Source organism: Pleuronectes platessa, chromosome 5 (genome assembly GCF_947347685.1).
Source record: "Pleuronectes platessa chromosome 5, fPlePla1.1, whole genome shotgun sequence".
NCBI lineage: Eukaryota > Metazoa > Chordata > Actinopteri > Pleuronectiformes > Pleuronectidae > Pleuronectes > Pleuronectes platessa.
This window is the reverse complement of record NC_070630.1, coordinates 11,232,310-11,255,026: the sequence shown is the minus strand read 5'-3', so window position 1 is coordinate 11,255,026 and position 22,717 is coordinate 11,232,310. Positions and strand designations below refer to the sequence as shown.

The 22,717-nt window shown below is 40.8% G+C and overlaps 2 protein-coding genes across 3 annotated transcripts in view; both read left to right on the top strand.

Annotated features, from left to right (window-relative positions):
* Positions 1-10,150: 10,150 nt before the first annotated feature.
* Positions 10,151-10,567, top strand: LOC128439902 (late histone H2A.2.2). Its single transcript, XM_053422400.1, has one exon. It carries the CDS (start codon positions 10,151-10,153, stop codon positions 10,565-10,567), a length of 417 nt encoding a protein of 138 aa, XP_053278375.1.
* A 1,318-nt stretch (positions 10,568-11,885) lies between these two features.
* ppp1r37 (protein phosphatase 1, regulatory subunit 37) overlaps positions 11,886-22,717 on the top strand; it is a 42,580-nt gene continuing 31,748 nt past the window's right edge. For both annotated transcript variants that reach the window (XM_053422392.1, XM_053422391.1), the window contains exon 1: positions 11,886-13,680. In XM_053422392.1, the coding sequence (XP_053278367.1) occupies positions 12,939-13,680 (742 nt within the window). In that variant the 5' untranslated portion in view covers positions 11,886-12,938. The remainder of the gene's footprint in view (positions 13,681-22,717) is intronic.

The window sequence follows — 22,717 nt, the reverse complement described above, 5'->3', positions numbered from 1 at the left end:
AAAAGGTTTCCCTCCATTCCCTTCCCCTTCAGCTATGAGCTTGTTTCCAGCAGCAGTAACTCCAAAGGGAGGAAGGGTGGGAACAGTGTGAGGACAGCGTGATGAAGAGATATTTACCGTCTAATCTACAGTGGTGGGCTGGTGGAGACTCAATTATTCAATTACTGTGTCTGAAAATGAAGATATCAGCTGCAACTGTGTAAAAGACCTCAGGGATCACAAGATCTATGAATCTCTGTGTGGTGTTTGTAAAAAGAAAAATAAACACAGCTGAATTTTCACATGACATCTTCATCAGTTGACTGTATATCAAAATGGGAGACATGACAGCTCCCCAATAGTAAAGCCAAATGTTTTGGTCACCCCCTAGTGGCTGGCTGCAGTATATGTGTTTAATAATAATTTAAATCCAACCTCCTACATGTTAAGATATTGGGTCATGTTTACATCAATTGAATTTTTTCTCGAATATGATTTCTGTGTTGTCAAATAGGCTTTATCACACTGATATTATTCGGTGTCTCTATTTTTTGAGTTAATCTGTTATTTAATGCTAATTCTATGCTATTCAAACAGTTTACGATTGGCAGCTGACACTGCCTCACGATTGGTACAGAGTGTGTATCAACGAAATTAAATGACAAACGTGGTATCGAAATTGCTGTCATTAATTGTCTGTCGTGCCCACCTTAGTTTTTGTCTGGTGTTTCTATCTGACTTGTAAAGATCGCTGCCTGCCTGCTCACTTTGTTCCTCACCTGAGCACTTGCTCCCACCTGCACTTTCAGCCTCTTTAAATGTAAGGCAAGTGTCTGAACTTTTGCTCTGTGTCTCGGAGTCAATTATTTGAGCCCTATGATGCAACAAATTCCAACAACAAGTGTTTTCCCACTGACGTTTAGGAGGTTAATCAGCCGCGGCCAAGTTGAATTTGCCAAGTTTAAAATCCAGAATCCGAACTTACTCCACTACCTACTCTAGACCGTTGAGAAAGGCTTTGTGTCTTTGACCAAATAATTGAAGTAATGTTAGTTTAGCTAAAGTTACACAAAAGACGTTCGACCTGTATAATTCAAAGACCTATTGTTTAAATGCCATAAATAATTAGGAGTCTGATGTGCATAGCAACGGTACCCAAAGGAGTTAGCTAGGTAGCTGCTCTAAAAATAACGTTGTTGTTGTTGAAACACAATATTCTTCACAGTCTGCTAACGCTCCACTCATTTCTTTAACAGTTGTGTTTCCCCCACTCCCTGTTTTTTGAGGTCTACCTTCACCTTGATTCAAAATCCAGCTTTTGCAGACTATTTCACCACCAACCAGATGTCCAGCCGAGATCACTGGTTTACTGGAAGCATGTACCGCCACATGCCGCATGATCCCACAGATTCACAAAAAAAACTTGGTCTTAGTCAAGATCAGGTGTGTGTGTGCATGTGGCGTGTGTGTGTGAGTGATTGTGTAATTATGTTGGGATGATATGTACCTCACATTTGGCAGTTTGCGACAGCAGCATCTAGGAAGGAAGAGAGGAGAAGCCAGCCAAGAGGCCATGGAGCATTTCCATGTGAGCACTTACTTACGGGACATCAGCAAAGCCTGTTGTAATAACAATGAGCTCTATAGCAGGTGTCCAAATTGTGTTTGTTTCTAAGGATGCCTGGTGAAAATCATTGAGAAATTCTGACTTAATGGGAGCAAGTATTAAGTTTTATTGCAAGAGAGAGAGAGAGAGAGAGAGAGAGAGAGAGAAAGAGAGAGAGAGAGAGAGAGAGAGAGACGTCCAAATTGTGGTTAGCACCAAACACCAAGAACAAGTCATATAAACATCCTTCACACTCCATTTGAATTCATATATTTAGGAAGCTGTTCAGGAACCGTAGGTTGGGAGGCTTAACTCCATGAAGTCTCAGACAATCGCAGCCAAAGCAGGAGGAAGTGCGATGGTATCCATTACACAGTGTTATAAAGTATAGAGAAATGTGCGAATCACGAAAAATCACATGTGAGTATAATTTTCTGGTTAATGTGCAACTAGTGCTGTTGGTATTAACGTTCATAAAAATCACTCAACTACGGGGTATTTAAACGTCAATCAAAGAGGAACAAATGTTTGAAACAGCCACTGTCCAATAATTCGTGCAACAGCTGTTCGGAAGGATGAATCATCTCTGAAAGAAACTGGACAGGTAATGACAGATAATTATTTTTATCCATGTTTAATTTGATTTTATTTTGGATGTTCTCACCAGAGTCTATATATAGAGATCGGCGACATGAAAAAAGGAAGCCAAAGCTCCTTGATCACCACCCTGTATCTAGCATGCGCCTAACTGAAACGTCAGAGGCAGTAGGTCTTTCTTTGGTAGTTATTATGACACTGATGTTTGTTCAAGGAAATTTGGATTTAATTAGTTATGTACTTTCATACTCTCATACAGACCAGACAATTAAGTGTAGTATTATTAGACCTTGGTGGAAGTATGCATACTACTTAGTGCTAATACTAGTATTGCTGATGATTGCTTGATGTTACTTTCAAAATGTTTGCGTTTTGATATTGTAGTGTGTGTCAAATGCATCACAATGAAAACCATGAAGTGAATATTTGATCTTTTTTACCACCCGAGTGTCATCTTTTCCTCCAAAATTGTTTTTGAATAGTAAACAGATCACACTGTCTTCTGAGGAACATTCAAGCACATGGTGGTGAGTCATTTGTTTAAACACAAACACTGTAATACAGCCAAACCACATTTACATCAGTAATGTGTGCCAGCAGTGATCAGGCCTGCACCAGCGGTTAACCACTCAGCTCCTCAACAAGCAAACAATTGAGCAATCAACTCTTTCCTCTGTCCAGTGGCTTTTGAATCCATTCCCCTGTGCCCTCATCCCTCCCCCAGTCTTGTTTTTTTGCCAAAGCAGCAGCAAAATAATAAAAATAGCATCTGTTATTCCATCTAAAACGCACAAACATACAAGAAATGCACGTAAACAAACACAGGCCTTTACAATAGCCTTGAACTGTCAGCACACTAAATCCTGCAAACGATGTATTACATATTGACTGGTAGAGAAAGACTAAAGCCTCATGTGGTCCAGTTTGGAGGAAAGGGTGATTATGACCCAGATTATGACCCAGAACAGAGCAGATGTGTAGCAGAGGTCAACATTTAAAGTAAAACAACAAATTTTACAACAAAATCATAGCCTCGCATCACCCCACCAATGTAAATTGATTCTGCACACCTCGACATCAACCAGTGGTTATTAAGGAAAAGGCCTCAGTAGTCGTTCTATTTCAGTCACTTTATCAAACTCAGTAAAGGATTGTGATTGGATCAACAAGTTTCCCAGTAAATGGAAATTTGTCTGAATGATTTTTCCAAGTTGGCAAATTAATTAGTTAAAATGGAATTGCTTCTTAACTTTGGAGAATGACCAAAGTGAAATGGAAACCAGTTCTTTTCTTTGCCGCCCTTGTGAACATCTGTGAGGATACAGTGAGTTATAATAACATCATGATGCCAGTTATATTTACCAGTTAAATCGTGAGATGAATCATTTGTTCAATGATTAATAAACACTGTAAACATTAATTTGTGGAGATAGCTCACCTTTCGCAGCTACTTGAGCAAATAAAATAAATACTTGGTATTTTTACTTACATTCTGGTACAATTTAACAAACACTGAATATTGAGTTATTGCTGCAATTACTGACTGTGTTGGATTTTCCAACTTTGAAGCATTGGAATGTGTCTGATGTTCATATTGAGGTTTTGTTGAGTCTCCACGGGCTTTAGCCACTGCCGCCCCCGAACCATACCTTGGTGTCAATGTTTAAATCATTAAAATGTGACCTAAAAATAAAATGGAGGTATTCTTTACCCTGTCACACAAAATAATGTGATATTTTCCAGTCTTAAATGAAATGCACAAGTTAGTTTCAGGTTCTCATGCTAATGTTGTGGAAAACATGCTATAACTTCCTGAGTAACGACGTGGGAATTGTTTCTGTCAAAAGAATTAGAGGAATTCTGAGAAACCTCCAGCTGTGAAATAGAGTAATATTCTGAGTTTATTAGCGAGCAGGGTTGTGCGGGGTGTCCAGTAAGGAGGGCGATATATTGTCTGGGAAAATGCTATTGCAACAACAGTTTTTGAAACAGAATCCAAAACGCAGTAATATTAAATGGAGAGTAACCTCCATGGCGGCGCTCCATCCCTCTCTTTCCATCTCTGTAAGCAGTGCCAGGACTGCCACTTCCTACATGGCGGTTCTCAGGGAAGCGGGAGGGCTGGGAACAGGAAACTTCACAAAACACATCACAGACCGACGGAAATGAATATTTAAAGAAATGAAGTGTGTGAATGCCTCTGTGTGTGTGCGTTCATGTGTAAGTGCCTCTGTGTGTGTGTTGGATGATGAGGTACCATGGGTGGAAGGAGGAGAGAGAGAGGACAGGAAGAGAATTACATTTAAAAAAAAAAAAAAGAGTTATACAGCAGAGAATAGTGTGAAACAGAGCCAGAACAAGTTACGGCTGAAAAGAAAGAGAGACAGAAAGGAAAGAGAGAAAACCAGATGGAGGAATGAAAAGCAGGGAGGAACGGGGAGTTGTGCACAGGTGGGATGGACGGATGGGTGGCTGCAGGGTGGACGATGGAAAATCTCTTTGTCCTTCGCTCTTCCGCCTTCGTCTAATTACGTGGCAGTGGATTTGCGGTGCCTGTCTTCTTCTGGTCGCTCCCCACACACAGGTGCTCGGTGCCAGACCAAATCCTGACTCCACTTTATATCTCCCAAGGTCCACCCTGTGTTTTCCTAATGTTTAAAAAGGGAAGTGTTTTTTTATTGGGAAACCAGTGACATGTGGTATGGACATATGGTGGCCATCACAGCTGCCTTAGGACCTGAGGAGAATAAAAGATGCCTATGGGTGATGCAAGAGGAAGGAGGAGAGGAGAGGAGAGGAGAGGAGAGGAGAGAAGAGGAGAGGATGGTACAAACTGTCATGACTTCCAAAAATAGAAATAACAGGAAGGATTACTTTTGGAAACGGACCTGGTAATGTTATGACTTTACCACAGCAGGATGAAGACTAAATGTGGAGGAAGGTAACGTCCGAGCATTCGTCAGGAAGTGAGGAGAGCCAGTAGCATCCAGCTGAACAACAAGGTCAACACTGCCCTCAGGGGCAGGGGCTCCCTTGCCAGATGGATGGATGGATGAATTGATGGATGGATGGAGAGTGTAGAGGAGATGATTATTGCTCTTCAAAGTGTCCTCTAAAAGCCGCTTCACAACAAGATTGATGTTCACATGAATGAAAACCTGCACATAAAACTCAAAAACACAGAATGTGTGACACTTGACTCAGAAACTAAAGTGAGCCTGGGCTGTTGGAGAAGAAGTAATGGAAAAATAATCACAGCCTCAAAGGCATATTTTTCAGGAGGCGACCGACAGGATTCTGGGACCTCGGGACACCAGGCTGCATTGTGGGTGTCCATAAGGTTTCACAATTACAGTGGGTCCACTCATGACTCACTCTGCAGTTACTGTGTGGACACCTCATATTAACTGTGTCTTTATTAACTTCTGATTAGAGTGGACACACCTATTCAACACTTTTCTATTGTCAAAGCTCCAATTTCCCCGTCATCCTTATGAACGGGTGGAAGAGTGGATGAGGATGAAAAAGGCAATTATCTGTTGAAAGAGGTGAACAGATGCAATAAAAACTAGAATGGTACTTTGTAGAACAAAAACCTCTGACAAGGCCGAACAGTCCCTCACATAAATGTCTAAGTTTCACCTGATGTTGTCCAATAACCTTAATCATTTCTTTCTCATAAAACAGGTTCAAAGAAAGTGAGAAATAATCATTTGATCTTTGACATCTAAATTCACAAATGCAAAAAACTGAATGGGATCTTCCCACGCCTGGGCCCCTTCATAGACTGTATATATAGATGGAGGACTGGTCTGCTCCCCAAAAGTGAAGCCAAAGCATCCTGATCGCCACCTGGTGGAATAGGTTTTAAATCCTGCCTACTCCATTATAGCAGAAATAGTCCAAACAAACAAAAAATCAAAGTACACATAAAATAAATGTTTCTCAAAAATGGTTTCTGTAATTTAAGGCAGTTCTTATCACACTGATGTTTGTTCCAGTGTTCATTTTCCAGATGTTAGGGTTTATAATCCAACAAACAGACAAACAGACATAGGTGAGAACATTACTTCCTTGGTTGAGGTACAAACCAAGAGAATCAATCACTTTAAATGGGGTTGTTACAGGAATTCAAATATCAACACCACTCCTGCCATGTGTGAGCATGTTTATGACGGAAAGTCATCAAGCCCCATATCCTGTAGTCTGCCACTGACGTCTAGGTAAGAGAATAAACGTCCGAAAGTTACATTTGCGTAAATAAAAAATTCTATTACAATACAAATAACATATTTACCCTACAAGGGAGTGATGCTATCTTATTATAAGTTAACAGACACTAAATAAAACGTGTTGGGGGCTTCAGGATCTGGTTTTGTGTTCACTCTCTGAGTTTAATCGTACGTTTGGTTCTTTCTCGGCTTCCTCCGCTCTCTCTTTCATCTGCTCTCCTCACTCGGCAGCCGACTGCAAATCTCAGTGTTAGTAGCTACAGTTGCTAATAAATACAGAAGGCCTTCAGGCTTTATCCAGATGAAAACTCTCGGGAGAAACTCAGAGAAACAAATGGCTTGTCTCAACGATGACATCTCGCATGATGAAAAACTACAGCTTACGGTCTAACACACTGAGAAATCAGACAAAATTTCGGACACACATCAGCTCAGTGTGTACCCTGGCAGTACACGGGGTGTACTGAAGAGTCAGGCTGCAGAGATGTGTGTTGGGGTCTGCTCCATGACAGTTTGTGAATCCAGTCCTGTCCTCCTAGTGTGGGGAGGATGCCGAGGGGTTGGACAGAACTACATCCAATCTGTCCAAGGACGACCTGATGGGAAGGTCCCCGATTAATTTGTCTTCCCCCTGTTCTGCCGTTGGCCCTTTGCCATATTTTAAAGTGAATCCAAACGGTCAAAACGTCTCACTCTCTCACTGTCTCTCCCTCTCTCTTCCTCTCCTCCATCCCTCACTGCTGCTACATGGCGGAGAAGGCAAACGGTGTAAAGGGCGAAGCTTGTTGCCTTTAAATTTGGCAACGAAGATACTGACAATGACAGAGCAACCTGTCATTGCATTAAAGTAAAAAGAAACTGAGAAAACAAGTTGAAATAAATGTGGTGTGAGGACATTTCCAGGGTGGTGCTGCAGCTGAATCCATGTATAACAGCTGCTTTCAGAGCCTTTGATCAACTGGACTGAATACAACTTAAAATTGTCTACTTTATGTAGTTGTCATATAAAGTTGAAAATGTAACAGATATTAAGCAAACTGTATTTTGGGGTAATATTCGTTGTTTTTTAAATTTATTTTTACATTGTTTTAATTATGAAATCTAACAAATTTTGAACTCAAATGTCCTCTCTATAAGATAGTCAATGTGGCATTATGGACATTTCTATATAGGCCAATATTGATCAAATATTTGATGAATAAAAAGCTGTAAATCACATTTAGAGAGCTATATGCTGATACTGGTAATAGGTTATAGTAAAGACTGTCCAAATAATTAGCCCAAAGGCCAGTGTATATACATATTGATAATATCGTTTATCGTTTAAATAATTATTTAATCAATGGTGCAGCTTCCCCAAACAAAGTGAGGTGGTGGAAGATATAATAGTAGTACACATTAAAAAATATCTATAATACACTTTAGGCACTGTGTCGGTATTATGTATAATATTAAGATAATACAACTATAGTTTTTACATATATGTTGTAAGAAGTCATTATTATAAACACTTAAGATTACTTTTTTTATGACAATGTGACTCATGTGCCTCCACAAACACTGGTATAAAAACATGGGCAATCAAGTTGGGCTTCCTGGTAATGACTTTCCTTTGAGACCTATAAACATGAATGATGTGTGTTTATCTCTGAGTGTGTTGGAATGAAACACTTGATACTGAATTGTCCACACTGGTAGGAGATGAGTCATCACTCCCTAGAGCCGTTCCTTGGTAAGCACAGCAGGCGCTGTGAGACACAGACAGCCAAGCAACAAATCATAAAGTGAAGCATCACGACACCACTTAGTGTGTTTTATAAGTGCTATATAATCAAGAATCTCTAATTTGAGTAAAGATATAAAACCGACTGCTGCAAGCTGGAGGTTAAATCTGAGGTCTGTGCTGCCACCTGCTGCTGATACGTTTCTATACTGCTACTTCATGTCGATGGTAGATTTAAAACTAACTCTCTGAAATGAATTAACATGAAGATGAATGTGTCTGTCCAGTTTTCATTGCAACACACTAATAATGAGTAATGGCAGCCCTCATTTAACATATTGTAAGTAGCATGCTGAGACAGACGTAAACCAAAACATAAAATCTTTGTTATCACACTGTGGACTGAGTATTAAGTTTATTGACTGAGAGGAGACATCTATCTTCCAGTCAGGTGAACTCATGGAGGGATTAGTGACTGGTCTCGGTGGGCACAGGCTTATGGCGACCAAAGGATCAGGGGCTGATCGGTTGTGACATTTCTTGGTAGGAAGTCAGTCAAGTGACCACAGAGAGACACAAAACAACAGGATGTGAATGCAAAACTACTAAAGGGTTTTTAGTAGTTTTTCCTTACTCTTGCTGGGGGTTAAGGACAGAGGATGTCACACCCTGTTAAAGCCCTATGAGACGAATTTTAATTTGTGAATATGGGCTATACAAATAAAATTTGATTGATTGATTGAAAAGAGATATACAAAATGACTGGGAGGTGACAAAAGAAGTAGAACTCCTTCAGAGTGTTAAGGTTAATGTTAATCTTAAAGTAGATATGTGCACGCGTAAGAATGTTTCACAAAGAAATTACCATATTTTTCAATTATTATCTTTATTATGCTTTAATATTGATTTCATGTTAACCTTCGCAAACTGAATTGTAATCAGTCAAAATAATAAAACAAGTAATCAGTGTGTGTGTGTGTGTGTGTGTGTGTGTGTGTGTGTGTGTGTCTGTGTGTGTGTGTGTGTGTGTGTGTGCGAGAGAATGTGCTTGAAACGAGCTGTTGCTTACAAAAGGTTTGCAACGTTTTCTTTTATTTAAAATCTTAATCTCTAATTAGTTGTAAATAGAAATGCAGTGCGATACAATGTGCCTTGTAAATGTTGAGCATTTGTTATTCTTAGTTACATGTACAACCAAAGCCTATAAATGTAATCCACTGCAGTCACAACTGTGATGCTGTAACGCTTGATTGATTGCAAGGTTGCACTTCTAGCTTTGCTGTTTACTTCCACTAAAACAAGTGGAAATCTCTCTCTATTTTCCCATTTGAAAATTGAAGTGCCTCACCCAATCACTAGTGTTTTCATCTAATCCTGCTGCTACTCTCATTGTAAAAATCTAGGACCAAAAAGTCAAACTCACAATTCTGCAGACTGAGCTCACACAGGTGTTTGGTTTTGGGCTTAGACGATAAGAAGTGAAACATCTACATTCAAATCAAACGGATCGGAAAGATAAGAGTCTCCATGTCTACTTGAGTTCATGACGATGTTTGTGAGAGGGGAGTTGGGCTCCTGCAGATGTCAGACCTTCTGCCCAGTCGTTTAAAGCTGGCCAATGAGACGTCATTATGCAGCAGAGAAACCAGGTGTCATTGATCAACACGTTAGCACCTGACTTGTTTAAAAGTCCCAGGTAGTGGTTCATTGTTTAGATGCTGTCTCAGTTTCCAGGAAGCACAGAATACTGGTGAGTGTTGATTTAAGTTATACTTTAAGAGAACTGAGTTTATTTATTAAGTTGTCCTTTTTTAATTATGTAGATACTACAGGAGGCCGCTCATGAAGCTATTTAGCCTTCTGAGGCCGTATTCTCAAACACATTAACTCTTTTAGTGACTTGTTTTTGTGAAGTGCATTTAATTGACTTGAAATTACCCTTTTTTAAATTTATATTTCCTTCTTTTCTGTGTAATCTAGACTGAAGTACATCCCTGAACTCTGATTTTAAAGATGTCTGGCCGTGGTAAGAAAGCTGAACCCAGTCAAAAGACCTCAGTGTCCCGGTCTTCCAGAGCAGGGATCACTTTCCCAGTGGGCCGCATCCACAGGCTGCTGAAGAAGGGCCACTATGCAAAGCGTGTGGGCGATGGCGCCGCAGTGTACCTCGCAGCCATCCTGGAGTACCTCTGCGCTGAAATCCTCGAGCTGGCAGGAAATGCCAGCCGTGACAACAAGAAGCGCCGCATCGCTCCTCGCCACATCTTGCTGGCGGTGAAAAATGATGAGGAGCTAAACATATTGCTGGCAGGGGTCACGATCTCAGACGGTGGCGTCATCCCCAACATCCAGGCAAGCCTTCTCCCGAAGAAAACTAACCTCTCCAAAGATGACAGCACTGCCAAAGACGTTCAGTCTCAAGATTTTTAATTGTGAATGTACAATGTTTTAAATATTTTATTAAAAATTATGCTTTTATGCTTGTGTTGGTAGTTGGTTTTTTTAGCTTCTGGTGAAATGCTCTACAACAGTACTTAAAGAAACCTGTGTCTTGGGACAGAGACTGAGTCCAGTCTGGGATCACATGAAGAGACAAGACACTGAGACGAACAAAATACATTGAACTGTCATGTTCACCCAAGATGGATGAGGAACCAGTTGCCTGCTAAACTAGGGCTGCTCCACCTCATGGGATAAAATTCTCAGCCAATTGAACATTTAGACTTGACTAGCTCTTTTACAAATCAACTTTTAACTAGCCAGCTTTGGTATTCTGAAGCCTCCACATGTCTCTCTGTACGCTGTGACTGCCTTTTTATAGTTGCAATAAAAATGTAACTTCTGCAAAGGAGGTTATATTTTACCTCTGGTTTATACACAAACCACTGACCAGATTTCCATGAAACTTGGAAGGATGTGATTCTGTGTTTGGGAAGAGCCATTAAAATGCTGGTTTACATAAAGAGTTCTTTTAACATGAGGGGTTTTTCACCATTTTCCCAGGGAGTAATTCATGGATCTTGATGGAATAATAGGGCTTGTTTAAGGGACTGATATATATTCGCGTGTGAAACATTCGCTGCGGTTCTATTAAGGTTACTGTTGAGCCTTGTCCAAGGTTTATTCTTGGTGCCATTCAACTTTAGCATCATTAATTTATTTTGGGTGGTTTTCTTCAGGAATTTGGAACAACAGTGTTTTGTAGGTGCCACACAAATAAAGCAGAGTTCAGATTTTGTTTGTCTTCACTTTAATACGCAATCGTATTTTTACTTTATTTAACTAAGTCCCATTGAGGTACAATATCTCTTCTGACGGGAGTCTTGGTCAAGATGGTAGTATTTGAATAAAATATCTATACATACTAAAACACAAGCAGGTTAAAGACAAATTACATACATGAAAACAAATCAGTGGCTATAATGAATTATTGAAAATACAAGGCACATGGTAAAAGCAATAACATTCCTCTCTGAAAACTCCTTTTAAAAGATTTAAAACATTCAGAGAGTAACAATGCTAAGTTTAGGATGAGGTATGTTAAAACTTTTGAACTTTTTTCCAAGAATATAACTAAAAGTTATATTTGCAGGATTGCGTCCAGTGTATTGAACACAGCAAACTCTAACGGAAATTCTCCTGCATACCTGTAGAAATCGTCCCTTTCGTGTTTTTCTGCAACCCGCTTTAACAGTGCGTCCGCTGAACGCAGCCCGGTGGGTGACTGCGTGCTGACGTAGGACGTGAGAACAACAAACAGTTGTTGAACAAGCTAACGAGTGGCAGCGCCGGGCAGAAGCAGGATCAGTGGTCTTGTCCCGGACAGACACTCAAGACACCTGACCGCCCCGGATATCTCGAGGATTTAGCACCGAGGAGTCCGCGCTGTTTGGGCCGGGAACTCACGCTTCGGCTCGGCTCCCCCAGCACCGACGTTAGCCACCGAAACATGCCCGCTGCCCGGAGTGTGACGCCTGTTTTTCTTCTGACTGCCGTTGGTCGACGGTTGTGATGCGAACCGAGCCGCAGCGCGACAGACGGAGAGACGAGGGCTCCAGCCGGAAAACACAGCTCCCCGCAAGGGAGAATGGACTTTGTCGCGGGTAAACAGACGGGCTCAGTCGGGGACGCACGCACGCAACCGTACACGGGCCTGGATGTCATTATTGGGCAACAACTTTAGCAAGCTAGCTAACGTTAGCTCGCTCACATTCATGCAAACGAGTCGGGTTCGGTGGAGGGCAGGGAGCTCACTTTGCTAGCGTAATGGAGGCACCCTGAGAGCGACTTGTTCGTTTCATTTGTCCACTTTAACACTGTCGACTATGTGCTGACCAGCCTTCGGTCGGTTCTCTCCGAGTGATACAGACGTTATTAAGTGGCGGTTGCCTTGCTGGGCGATAGTTGAGGAAAGTTTGGCTAATATATAATTACTGACACAGTTTCTGTTTCGCACAGGTATCTCATATATTATTTTTTTTGTATTGACATTTGTGTAAAACTGCACTTTAATTAGCCAATTTTGTGTCAAGGATGCACAGAAGTCACGTGTGAATTGGGGTTTGTGAAAAACTGTTACGTAAATCACCCCAAGTACAATAAACCAGTCAAGATATAGGTTAGATAATCAGATAGCACTTGGATATAACTCGGTGGATTAAGGACCCGTAAAGGAGCCTATACACACATACTGTCAGACAGAGACAGGCTTGTCCGTATCAGCCAGCACCTAGTTACTGTTTAATATATTTTACAGGCTGTCTGGCACAGTTAAAGGTTGAGTTTCACTGGAAATGACACCATGAATAACGAAGAGCAGCGTCTAGATTTATGCAATGCAAAGACGAGAAGCAACGTGGACGATGATCACAACACCACCAACAACACAGAAGGAGTCACCCCTCGGATCTCTGAACTGATGACCGATAGCAACACTGAAAAGCAGAGCATTGTTCCCACAGAGGCCTCGGACACGTACGTGATGCCTGAGCTCACCGACAACCTGCAGGCAGCTGAGGAGAATAACCACCAGGTACAAGACACACTGGAAATTGATGAGCTCAATGGAAATGGGACGAGCACTGCCCGAAACACCCCTGTTATAGCTAACGCCACTGACTTCATCTTCTCTGATGAGGAGCACAAGGGTGACGTCGGGGTGGAGGAAATGAAGGAGGATAAAGACACTGATGTTGTTGTTGGTGGAAGGCATGATGGAGGGGACCCGGACACAGGTGTGGCTCTGAGCCTGGACAAGAGTGCGGAGTTGGAGGCTGATTCGCCAAGTGCCACCTCGTTGTTAGACAATGATTTAGAGTCGGAGTCCCCGTCTCAGGATGTCCCGGCTGGCAGCACAGCAGAAAGCCTGTCCAATGAAAGCCAGCCGAGCAGCACAGAGTCCCCTGCCCCGGACCGGGTTGGACTGTTCCCCTCTGTGGAAGAGGCGGATGATAAACACCAACCAAGTGGCAAAAGGGTGACGTTTCCGTCAGATGAGGACATTGTCTCTGGAGCAGTGGAGCCCAAGGACCCCTGGAGACATGGTAATACTGTGTGTATGTTTCTGTGTTTGTGACTGACGTCCTGTTTATCCTTCTTGTCCGTTGTGCCAGTAAGAACCAGTGAGATCAACATGTTTTTGCCAGAATTTACTCTCACAGGACTTTAAAAATAATTTTTGTCAAGCTCCATTTTGAAAATAGTTGTGCACTCAGTAGCTCAAGTTTAAAATGTGCCGTGTCATGGTCCATATTCCATGGGGAATGGTGTACGGATGTTGATACTGATGCATGACTGATAGTTTTGTCAAAGTGCTAGGTGTATTGTTTTGTGACTGTGTCCACCCCTGCGAGATGACACCACGGTCTTCAGTCCTACGGCGGCTCCTGGGCCCCGCCCCTTTTCCAAACACAAGTTCCGGTCTTACTTGTAATACTCAAGTAGATATCACAATAGCTTGGTCTAAGTTGGCTTTTAATTTACCAACAGTCAAATCCACCTATATGTCTAAATATAGTCCATGGCCTTGTGATGTGTGCAGCACTGTGAGAAGATCCCACCACTCCTTCTTGAGGTGTGCCATTTTTACCACAGAAGGTTCCTGTTTGTTCAGTGAAAACACGTCGAACGGGAGCTCATGCAGGATGTGGGACTGCCTTCATTGTGTTGATACAAGGAGCCCAATCTTTAGAGGCTCAACGAAATGGGTGGTCACTTTTCACATGTAAAGTGAATTTTCCCTGTAATAATGTGCATGTAATTTACAATAAATGACAAATATTAAGGATGAAATAGAACTGATCCCCGGCAATACATTTAGTAGTGGAACAGAGCATAATGTTAAATAGGAGCAGGATTCAGATAAGTAGATACAATTTGTATAAGTATTCAATATACACAATACAGTACACATACAGCCGCATTAAACCAGAGCACATTAATGGAATGGGTGCAAAACCCAGAGCCAATCTAGTTAAATGACATACTACTTTCACCAAAGACATTATGTTTTCATCAACATTTGTTTGCTTGTTTGCAGCATTAGACATAAACTACTTGACATATTACCATGAAACCTCTTGTAAGGTTTCAGTATCGATCAGGGAAGATCCCACCAAATTTTGGTGCAGATCCAGAAATATTTTCTTCCTCTCTTTAACATTGCAAGAACATTTTCTTTAATTTCTCAGATGATATGCATCTAATCTAGTTGAGATTTTAAAACATGTAGACATATTGCGCCTTGATATCGACAAGTGTGTGCAATTTGATGCGGCTTGATTGAATTCAAGGCGACTGTTGGGCCTTGGGGGAGGAATGCATTCTCTTGAGTGCCACTCTACTTGCAGTTTGTACATAAATGTACATAGAAAAATTGTGGGAATGTCTCAGTTACATTTCTTTCCCTCTAATCCTTATTTAGAACTAATAATGTAATTTGTTTGCTCTTAATATTTTTGTATGTTTTTGTAGTTTAGTCCTTTTCATTCAGAGTTCTGCTGCTTTATTATACAGTAGATTCATATTCTGGTAATTTGTCTTTGATCTGACCATGACTCACTCGCTCCTTCATCTGGCATGGACAATGGCCATCATTGAATAAACAGACCTACACTCACAGTGTGAAACCCGTTGTTTGCTTACAGTACTGTGACGGCAGTAGACATAGTTAGACGGCTGATGGCGGTCTGAGAAAATGACAGAATCATATCAATTTAAGTTGTAGTCTCAGCCAGGCCTTTCAGTCTTGTGTCCGTGTGACCTGTGATGTTCTACGTTTCGTTTAAGCCAAAGATGTAGGCCAGACCAAGGCAAGGGTCAGCGGTGTGAAATGTCCAGGTGGGGGGGGGAAGAGTAGAAAAGAGAAAATAAGCAGTGGGATGAGATTGATATGCATGCCCAATACTTCAGCTGATTATAAATGGTTCTATTAACACCCAGGAAGTCCCCTGTTTTCATCCTGACACATTTAGCTGCTTGTAACTGTAAATTATATTCTACCTGCTTTACACAATTAATAATGATTAATTTGACATGAAATATCTTAAGCCACACTCTTTAGGGGGCAAAGTCTGAACCTTTCCGCCAAGTGCTCTGAGCCCATATGAAACACTGGGAACAGTTAAGTATCTTGGTGACTGTAGTGTTGGCTCAGATTATTCAGCACATAGTTTATTTAAGTTCCAAAGGTCCAGCTGGTTGTGCAGTTGATGTAGAGGCAACCAGACAGTTTATGGCGGTAAAGTTAATCACATGATACTGGACATTCTGTATTTAACTCATGACGATAACACTGTGCCAAATCTATCAACATTTGTAGTCCACTTGGTCAGAAACAAAAAAAACTAAATTTAACTGAATTGGTTGCAGTAGGATCAGACTTAAATCATCGTTGAAGCATTTAATACCTGACTTTGTCCTTATTTCTCATAATTTATTTAATGTAGTTTTCCTGTTTCCAGACATCTGAATTACTGGCAACAATTTTCTACACTGCAAACAAACCAATCAGGGTTCCGTTTTATCCCCTAAGTGTTGCATCAAAGTAGTTACAAAACTTCAGTATATTATGTTTCATTACTAATGAAGCCTAGTAGTTACTATTGCTCAAGGTGTAAGAAGTAACTGCACCTTTCAGAAATCTTTCTAGTACTGTTTTCAAATTTGTGTTAAATTTCTCGGTTTGTCTAACAGTGGTGAACTTGTTTGACCTTCACTTGGATATCTCTTCCTAAGTCCGGTTTCTGCCATGCGTCATAAGGACATGCTTGCAGATGGGACAGGCTGAATGACTGTGTTTCTGAGTTTTAGTCCAGGAAATGAAAATATCCGAATCTCAACCTCAAGGCCCCCTATTCTTCTTTTAAGAGTGAGCACTGCCCCACAGTAGATCCACGAAACAGTGAGGTGGCTGTGAGCTTACAGAACCTGGAGCTTCATCCATGCTCAGTATGAGTTACTACAGTAAGAGCAGAGGAAAGAAAATGTTAAGAAGGATATTGTATGTTCATATTTCTGCTTTAAATGCTGTCATGAAATCAGCTTTTGAACAGAAGTCAACTTCCATTGAGTCATGAAAGCTGCCAATTTACCAGTTGAGGTTCTGGAGGGATCAGAGGCAGGGGAACAATAAAGTAGCTAGCTTTTGTTAGTGTATGAGGCTTATATTAAGCCAAAGATGACCAGCAGTGTCCTGGAGTTACCTGTGTAATATTTAATTTTGCTGACATACTCCTGAACACCATTAGAGAAAAGTTAAATTATTGAATGTTATTTGGTTCTAAGTTAGACTAAATCGTTTTTTAGAGCTGTTTTATTTCTTTACCCTCTCCCTGTCTAGACTACTGGGACTCTTGTTCTTTCCCCTCTAGGCCTGGGCAAATACTACATCATATCCTGAGATTCCTGAACTTCCCAACATGCTGCGTAGCTTCCCCTCTTCCCCTGTTTCCTCTCCTCGGCTATACTTTAGGTGCAGTTCAAAGCTTGTATGTATAAAAGCACTGGATCATTCTGAAAACTTGTAATTTGTACATGTTCAGGAATAGAAATAGTATTGCTACAACACTACTCTTCTACCACTACTTCTACCTCTAATAAGCTACTACATTGTGCACAAATAGGGTAAAGCCTACCTCTTGCAGTGCAGATAATTCCTTAACATCAATAAGTGTTTATCCTGCAAACGACTATACTCCTTGGCCTCGTTGCAGCTCTGTCTCATGTCATCAGACCCAAGGCCCACTTGGCACTGGGATATTAGAGGCTCTGTGACCCATGAAATGTTATGTGTTGTGGCTGTCGACCAAGTTACCAACTGATAAGCAACGCTTTTAGAGTGGAGGTTTCGCAAAGGCTTTGAAAACCTAGGGGTCAGTACGGTTTGTGCTGGAGGCAGACTGGTTCTGGATTTAAGGAGCCAATAAGATCAAGGGAGTGGAAATTAAAAAGCATCAGAGGTTATCTTTCCTCTTTGTTTCTTATCGGGAATGACATTAAGATATTAAATAAAGCGTAGTTACAGTCATTAGATGTCAAATGATAATGTCAGCTGTCATAAAAGTGTATGGAAGAAAGTTTGAAGGGATCATTCTTTTTCTGTTGCAGTAGGATACTTTAAATGGTTTTAGAGTTGCCGGCTTTGTTATGGATTCTAGCAAGGAATATGGAACAAATAGTCTGATAATGTGAATCTAACCTTTATAATTTCTGAGTAAACTTGATTGAGACTTCTCTTCACTGTCAAAATACTTTTCTCCAGCATCGGCTCAGCTGTCAGCTACGGCATATAAACTATAAATGACACGGCTCATAAATGGTGCCTTATAATACATTACATTTCATTGAGATTAAGTTTTTATCCAAGACTTGCAATAAGTGCATTCAACCATGAGGGTACAAACCCAGAACAACAAGAATCAAGTAAGTACAATTTGCTTTAAAAAAAGCCTACCTACAAAGTGCTACATGTAAGTTCCACCATTTAGAAGCCAGGACAGCAACCAAATTTAGGGCAAAATATAGTTTTTCTTTTTTAAATCCAAGGTGTAGTCTGAAGACATGTCTTTAGTCTGTGGCGACCGATGTGTAGACTTCCGGCTGTCCTGTATCAATTTGGAGCTCGTGCCACCATTTAAGAGCCAGGACAGCAAAGGGTCTGTGATGATTTCTGATCCTGTCTTGATGTGTGTCTGGAGAACTTTCTGTCCTCATGGAACAGGACTTCCTTGCTCCCCCCTCCCATACCTGCTCTAATCACTCTTGAGGAAGTGACAAATGTTACCTACACACTCTACACGTAGCAGAAAATGTGTCCTCGTTTAAAAATAGAGCACACAACTGTTGTTTGCTCATACTGTCGCTCTCCATCTGGTCTGACTGATTTTTCTCCTTCAGACGCATGTTTGGATTCATGAAGGGGCTCATCATTTAGAAATGGCTGCTCTTTTAATCGTTAACTGCTATCAGAGTTACAAGATAAGCTGTTGTTGACAAACAATTATGTCTTATGAAGTCAACATAGACATTACCTGCTGGGGATCGTTGTGATATAGTATTTGTACGTTTCAGTTGCTGTGTCTGCAGTAGTATGCTTCAAGCCTAAAACACTATGTGTAATTTGCCTACAGGTATTGTGTGGGAGTTGTGTTTTACCTGGTAGCAGGTGTTGAAACTTATCTCAGACTCTGCCTTAGTGCTTCATGTTCATCATTGATCAGCTCACGGCTACTTGGGATCAATTCCTGGGTTTTTGCTCAAAAACACTTCTGTGAAGTCCTGTCATTTAATTTCTTGCCACCTGCACCATTAGCCAGTACATTTATTCCGTTTATTCTCCAGAATTTTACCCGTAGGATATGTCTGAAAACTGCTATACAGTCCTTCCAGAATAGCTTAAGGTAAATGACCAGTATGTACAGGTTATGTAAATTACTTTTAGTGGTAATTTAAACCGTCTTGTCCTCGTGTTTTGTAGCAGACAGCAGCTCCCTTCTAATGTGAGACTTTAATCTCCTATGTGTGTGTACTTATTGTCACCATCTTGTTAACTGGACTGGTAGGAGCACACCGCAGCAGTGATACAGACCCTGCAATTCGCTCTTTGCCACTTGTGACGAGCCAGGCAGCCAGCTGTCATGTGAATGACACTGCTGTCACCATCCACAGCACAGCAGTGTGAAATGGCAGGGAACGGGACTGGAGACTGGACCTATCGTGAACGCTGGCACTTGCATGTTAAGCAGGATCTGGCAGCACTTCTGTGTTCCACCCCCAATGTACTCACACCCATCCCTGGAAGTTTGCCTCAAGGCTTGGCCTGTTATTTCACACATCTCCATTAAAATATAAGTGAGTTCATATTTTCTCTTTAAACAACGTCCACACTAAGCCGGCTAAACTTGAAATTGCTGCTTACTTGCATCTGTTAGAAACGTCATCAACACGCCCACTTACTCGCTGAGAATTTTCTGGACATTTACATTTTTACTTAGGGGGGGCTGGCAGGATATGTTCTGGAAATTGTGAGGTGCAACTTTCAGGAAAATATCCATAGTTCAGTGCATGTCTGAAAGAGGCTTATATATCATCTGCTCTGCCTCCTCCTGCTATCTGTGATCACCTGTGCTGAGTTTAAAAACAGCCTAACTCATGATCCATTTGCCATTTATCATTTAAAAATGCTGCTCAGGCTTTGAGAAGTTCTGCTACAGACCCCCTGGCCGTATCTCGACAGACTTGGTTTATTGTTTTCCTGAAATTCCTCATCGAAGCTAAAACAGGCAGCCTTTGTTTTCAGATTTGTACCCTTTGGGGAGACCATGATCAAAAAGCACAGGCACTGTGTGCATGGTATGCCCAAACAGAGAAGGATGCCTTATCACATTTAGCTAAAATCTAGACTGTTCTCCTAGTTGAAGGGCTCTATGGAACTGAATGTTCTCAATTATTGGTCTTATGCAACAGTTTTGAAGCCCTCTAGGGAATAACTTGATATATATATATTACATGTATAAGATTTTCCTCTGACAGCAAAAATTTGCAAGCATTTGAACAACTAACAGACGGATATTTCTTCAGCAAATCACCTGAAGAAAGCTTAAGATGTTGACCTACATCTGAAATATGGTGATTCTTAGGAACACTCAAGACAACTGGTCTCAATGTGCTGTTAAGTGCTCTGTTTCCAATATTCCACGTTTGAGAAACTTTAGTAAACTACTGGCTATAAACATGATGTCTCAGAGCATGTAACCTGTCAATACCTGTTTCTGAACTCTTACTTTTCATTATAGACTTCATAGCATAATAAATTATGTCTACATAATACAGCCTTGAACCATATGTATTTGTGCAGGCCGCTAGTGATATTGGAGTGTAATAAGAATTTGGATACTGATATAAAAACATAAGATGGCAGTGATCATTAACAAACCCGTATGGCAACGAATTGTAATTTATGCTTGATATTTTACAGTTTAATCATAAACGTTATGATAAATAAGTATAAATAAATAGAAAACACCTTCTGATTAGGAGAGCATATCACTCCTATCCTTCAAAATGATTGTTCATCATTTAGCTGCTACCTCATGGATTGTCTGTGTATAAGGCAGGTCAGTGCCTAGCTGCATTTTTTACCTCTATGGTCCTCCCTCTTCAGATGTTATGTAATGAAACATTTTTAAACTCCTGCTGTCTGTGCAGATCCAGATGTGGCAGGCTAGCTGTTTATCTACAGTAGCTGGACTGAGGCTGGTTACAGTCTTCACCACATCCCGAGTTTTTCTCAAGCTTTTGACTGGCAGAACGTGCTCCAGTCTGAACAAATGAACCCAGTATATGCAAACAGAAGAAATACGAGAATTGATGAAAGTTGAGCATTTTCTTAGGAATCCTCGCTTTGTCAGAGAGTCCTTTCTCCCTCTGCACACATGCAAACACTTGTCTTTGCTTGTTTCCTCTGTTGTTGGAGTGACGGGAGTAAGCCCAGAACATGCAGACTGTGTTTGAACTTTGCTACTTGTCAGCTTGAGAAAGAATAAGAGGTGAGTTATGAAGGTATAGAGATGGCAAGGCTGAGGAGGATCAACAGATATGTATAGAAATTGGGTCAGACTGTCATGACTGTTTTCTCTGTACTTATCCTTTATTCAGTGCAGTTAATGTCTCTGAAATTATAATTTGTGGCTCAAATGTGCAGCAAGAGTTGGATGGGGAGATGGGGGATTTCGTGACAAAATGATGACTGGCTACATCTATTTAACACCTTATGACAACAGCTTCTAGGTAGGTGAGGTTATAGCTAGCTCCTTTTCAGCACCTTGAAATATTAGATTTACATGTGTATACATGCCCTAAAGGTTTGGCTTCAACATAAAGTGCAGGGATTAAAGTTTTCTGATGCTACGACCAAAAGAGGCTATGTATGAGATCATGTTGGATCCAAAGGGAAGGCGTGGGGAGGGGAGTGGGACACCTTGAGCCCAGCAGCTGCATCAAACTGAGAAGTAGCAGGTAGGCGATCTGTAAACCGACTGTTACTAACCTAAATGTAAATATTCATGTAGACCAAGGGTGTGTACCTTTTCTAATCCTGTGTAAAGTAAACACTCTTAAATGATGAAGAAAAAAGTTAAAGTGTGCTCTAAAAATGAGAAAAAAAAACCTTAGTGTCTGATAGGAAGCTCGACTTTGATGAACAGCTCTTTTGTCAATGTGTGAGAGAGAGGGCAACAGTGGGTCAAACAAGGGCCAAGTAAATTGATAAGCTGGGCTCAAATTAAAGCAGCTGCGCAAAACACAAGACAATGGATTTGAATGCTATTATAAAAAGTTAAAAACATTTTGGTTCATTTTGAAACAGTCTGGGTGATTAAGAGGATACACTTCAATAGTAAGACTTTCGGTGCCTCGCATGAGTCAAATTAACTGATAAACACCCTGGTGTGTATTTTCAGTGGAGCAACAAATTTAAATTCCTGATTCTATAAGTCCTATAATAGCCTATCATGGAGATGATGAGTTTAGTGAGCATTCATAAAACAATCCTCGCTTCTGTCCCACTAAGATGAGCAAAAACTGAGCTGGTTCTAAAGCCCACACTCGCACTTTGGGAGATCTGGGTCGATTTATTTGACCTATTGTGGGCAGTGGTGGAGGCTTTGACTGCAACAGTGTTATGATTTACAGCTACAAAGGAGAGGAGTCCTGTTTTAGCTGCTACGTTTAATAATAATAGAACCAAGTTGTGATATTTATATGGTAAGAGGCTCATTAGGTAACATAGATTTAAAAAGAGTACATAAATACAAAACCCAACGTTACATGGATTTGAGAAGTTAATGGAAGAAGCTGGCAGCATATTATTATGTAACATTTTTTATTCACTTAAAGATATTAACTTGTGAAGTTCAAACATTTTTGGGCCAGACAAAATTGCCACTGAGCTCTGTAGGAATTAAAATTGACTTCTGGTGGTTGTGGGTTGTATTTCTCATAATCTGAAATGAGTTAAACCCTTAGAACTGAGTTTTCCCTGCTTAGAGTGATAGGTTGAACTGAAGCTGTACTCGCGCATTG

Bases quoted from the DNA above. Each gene is read 5' to 3' on its own strand.
- LOC128439902 (XM_053422400.1), top strand. From the start codon at position 10,151: ATGTCTGGCCGTGGTAAGAAAGCTGAACCCAGTCAAAAGACCTCAGTG.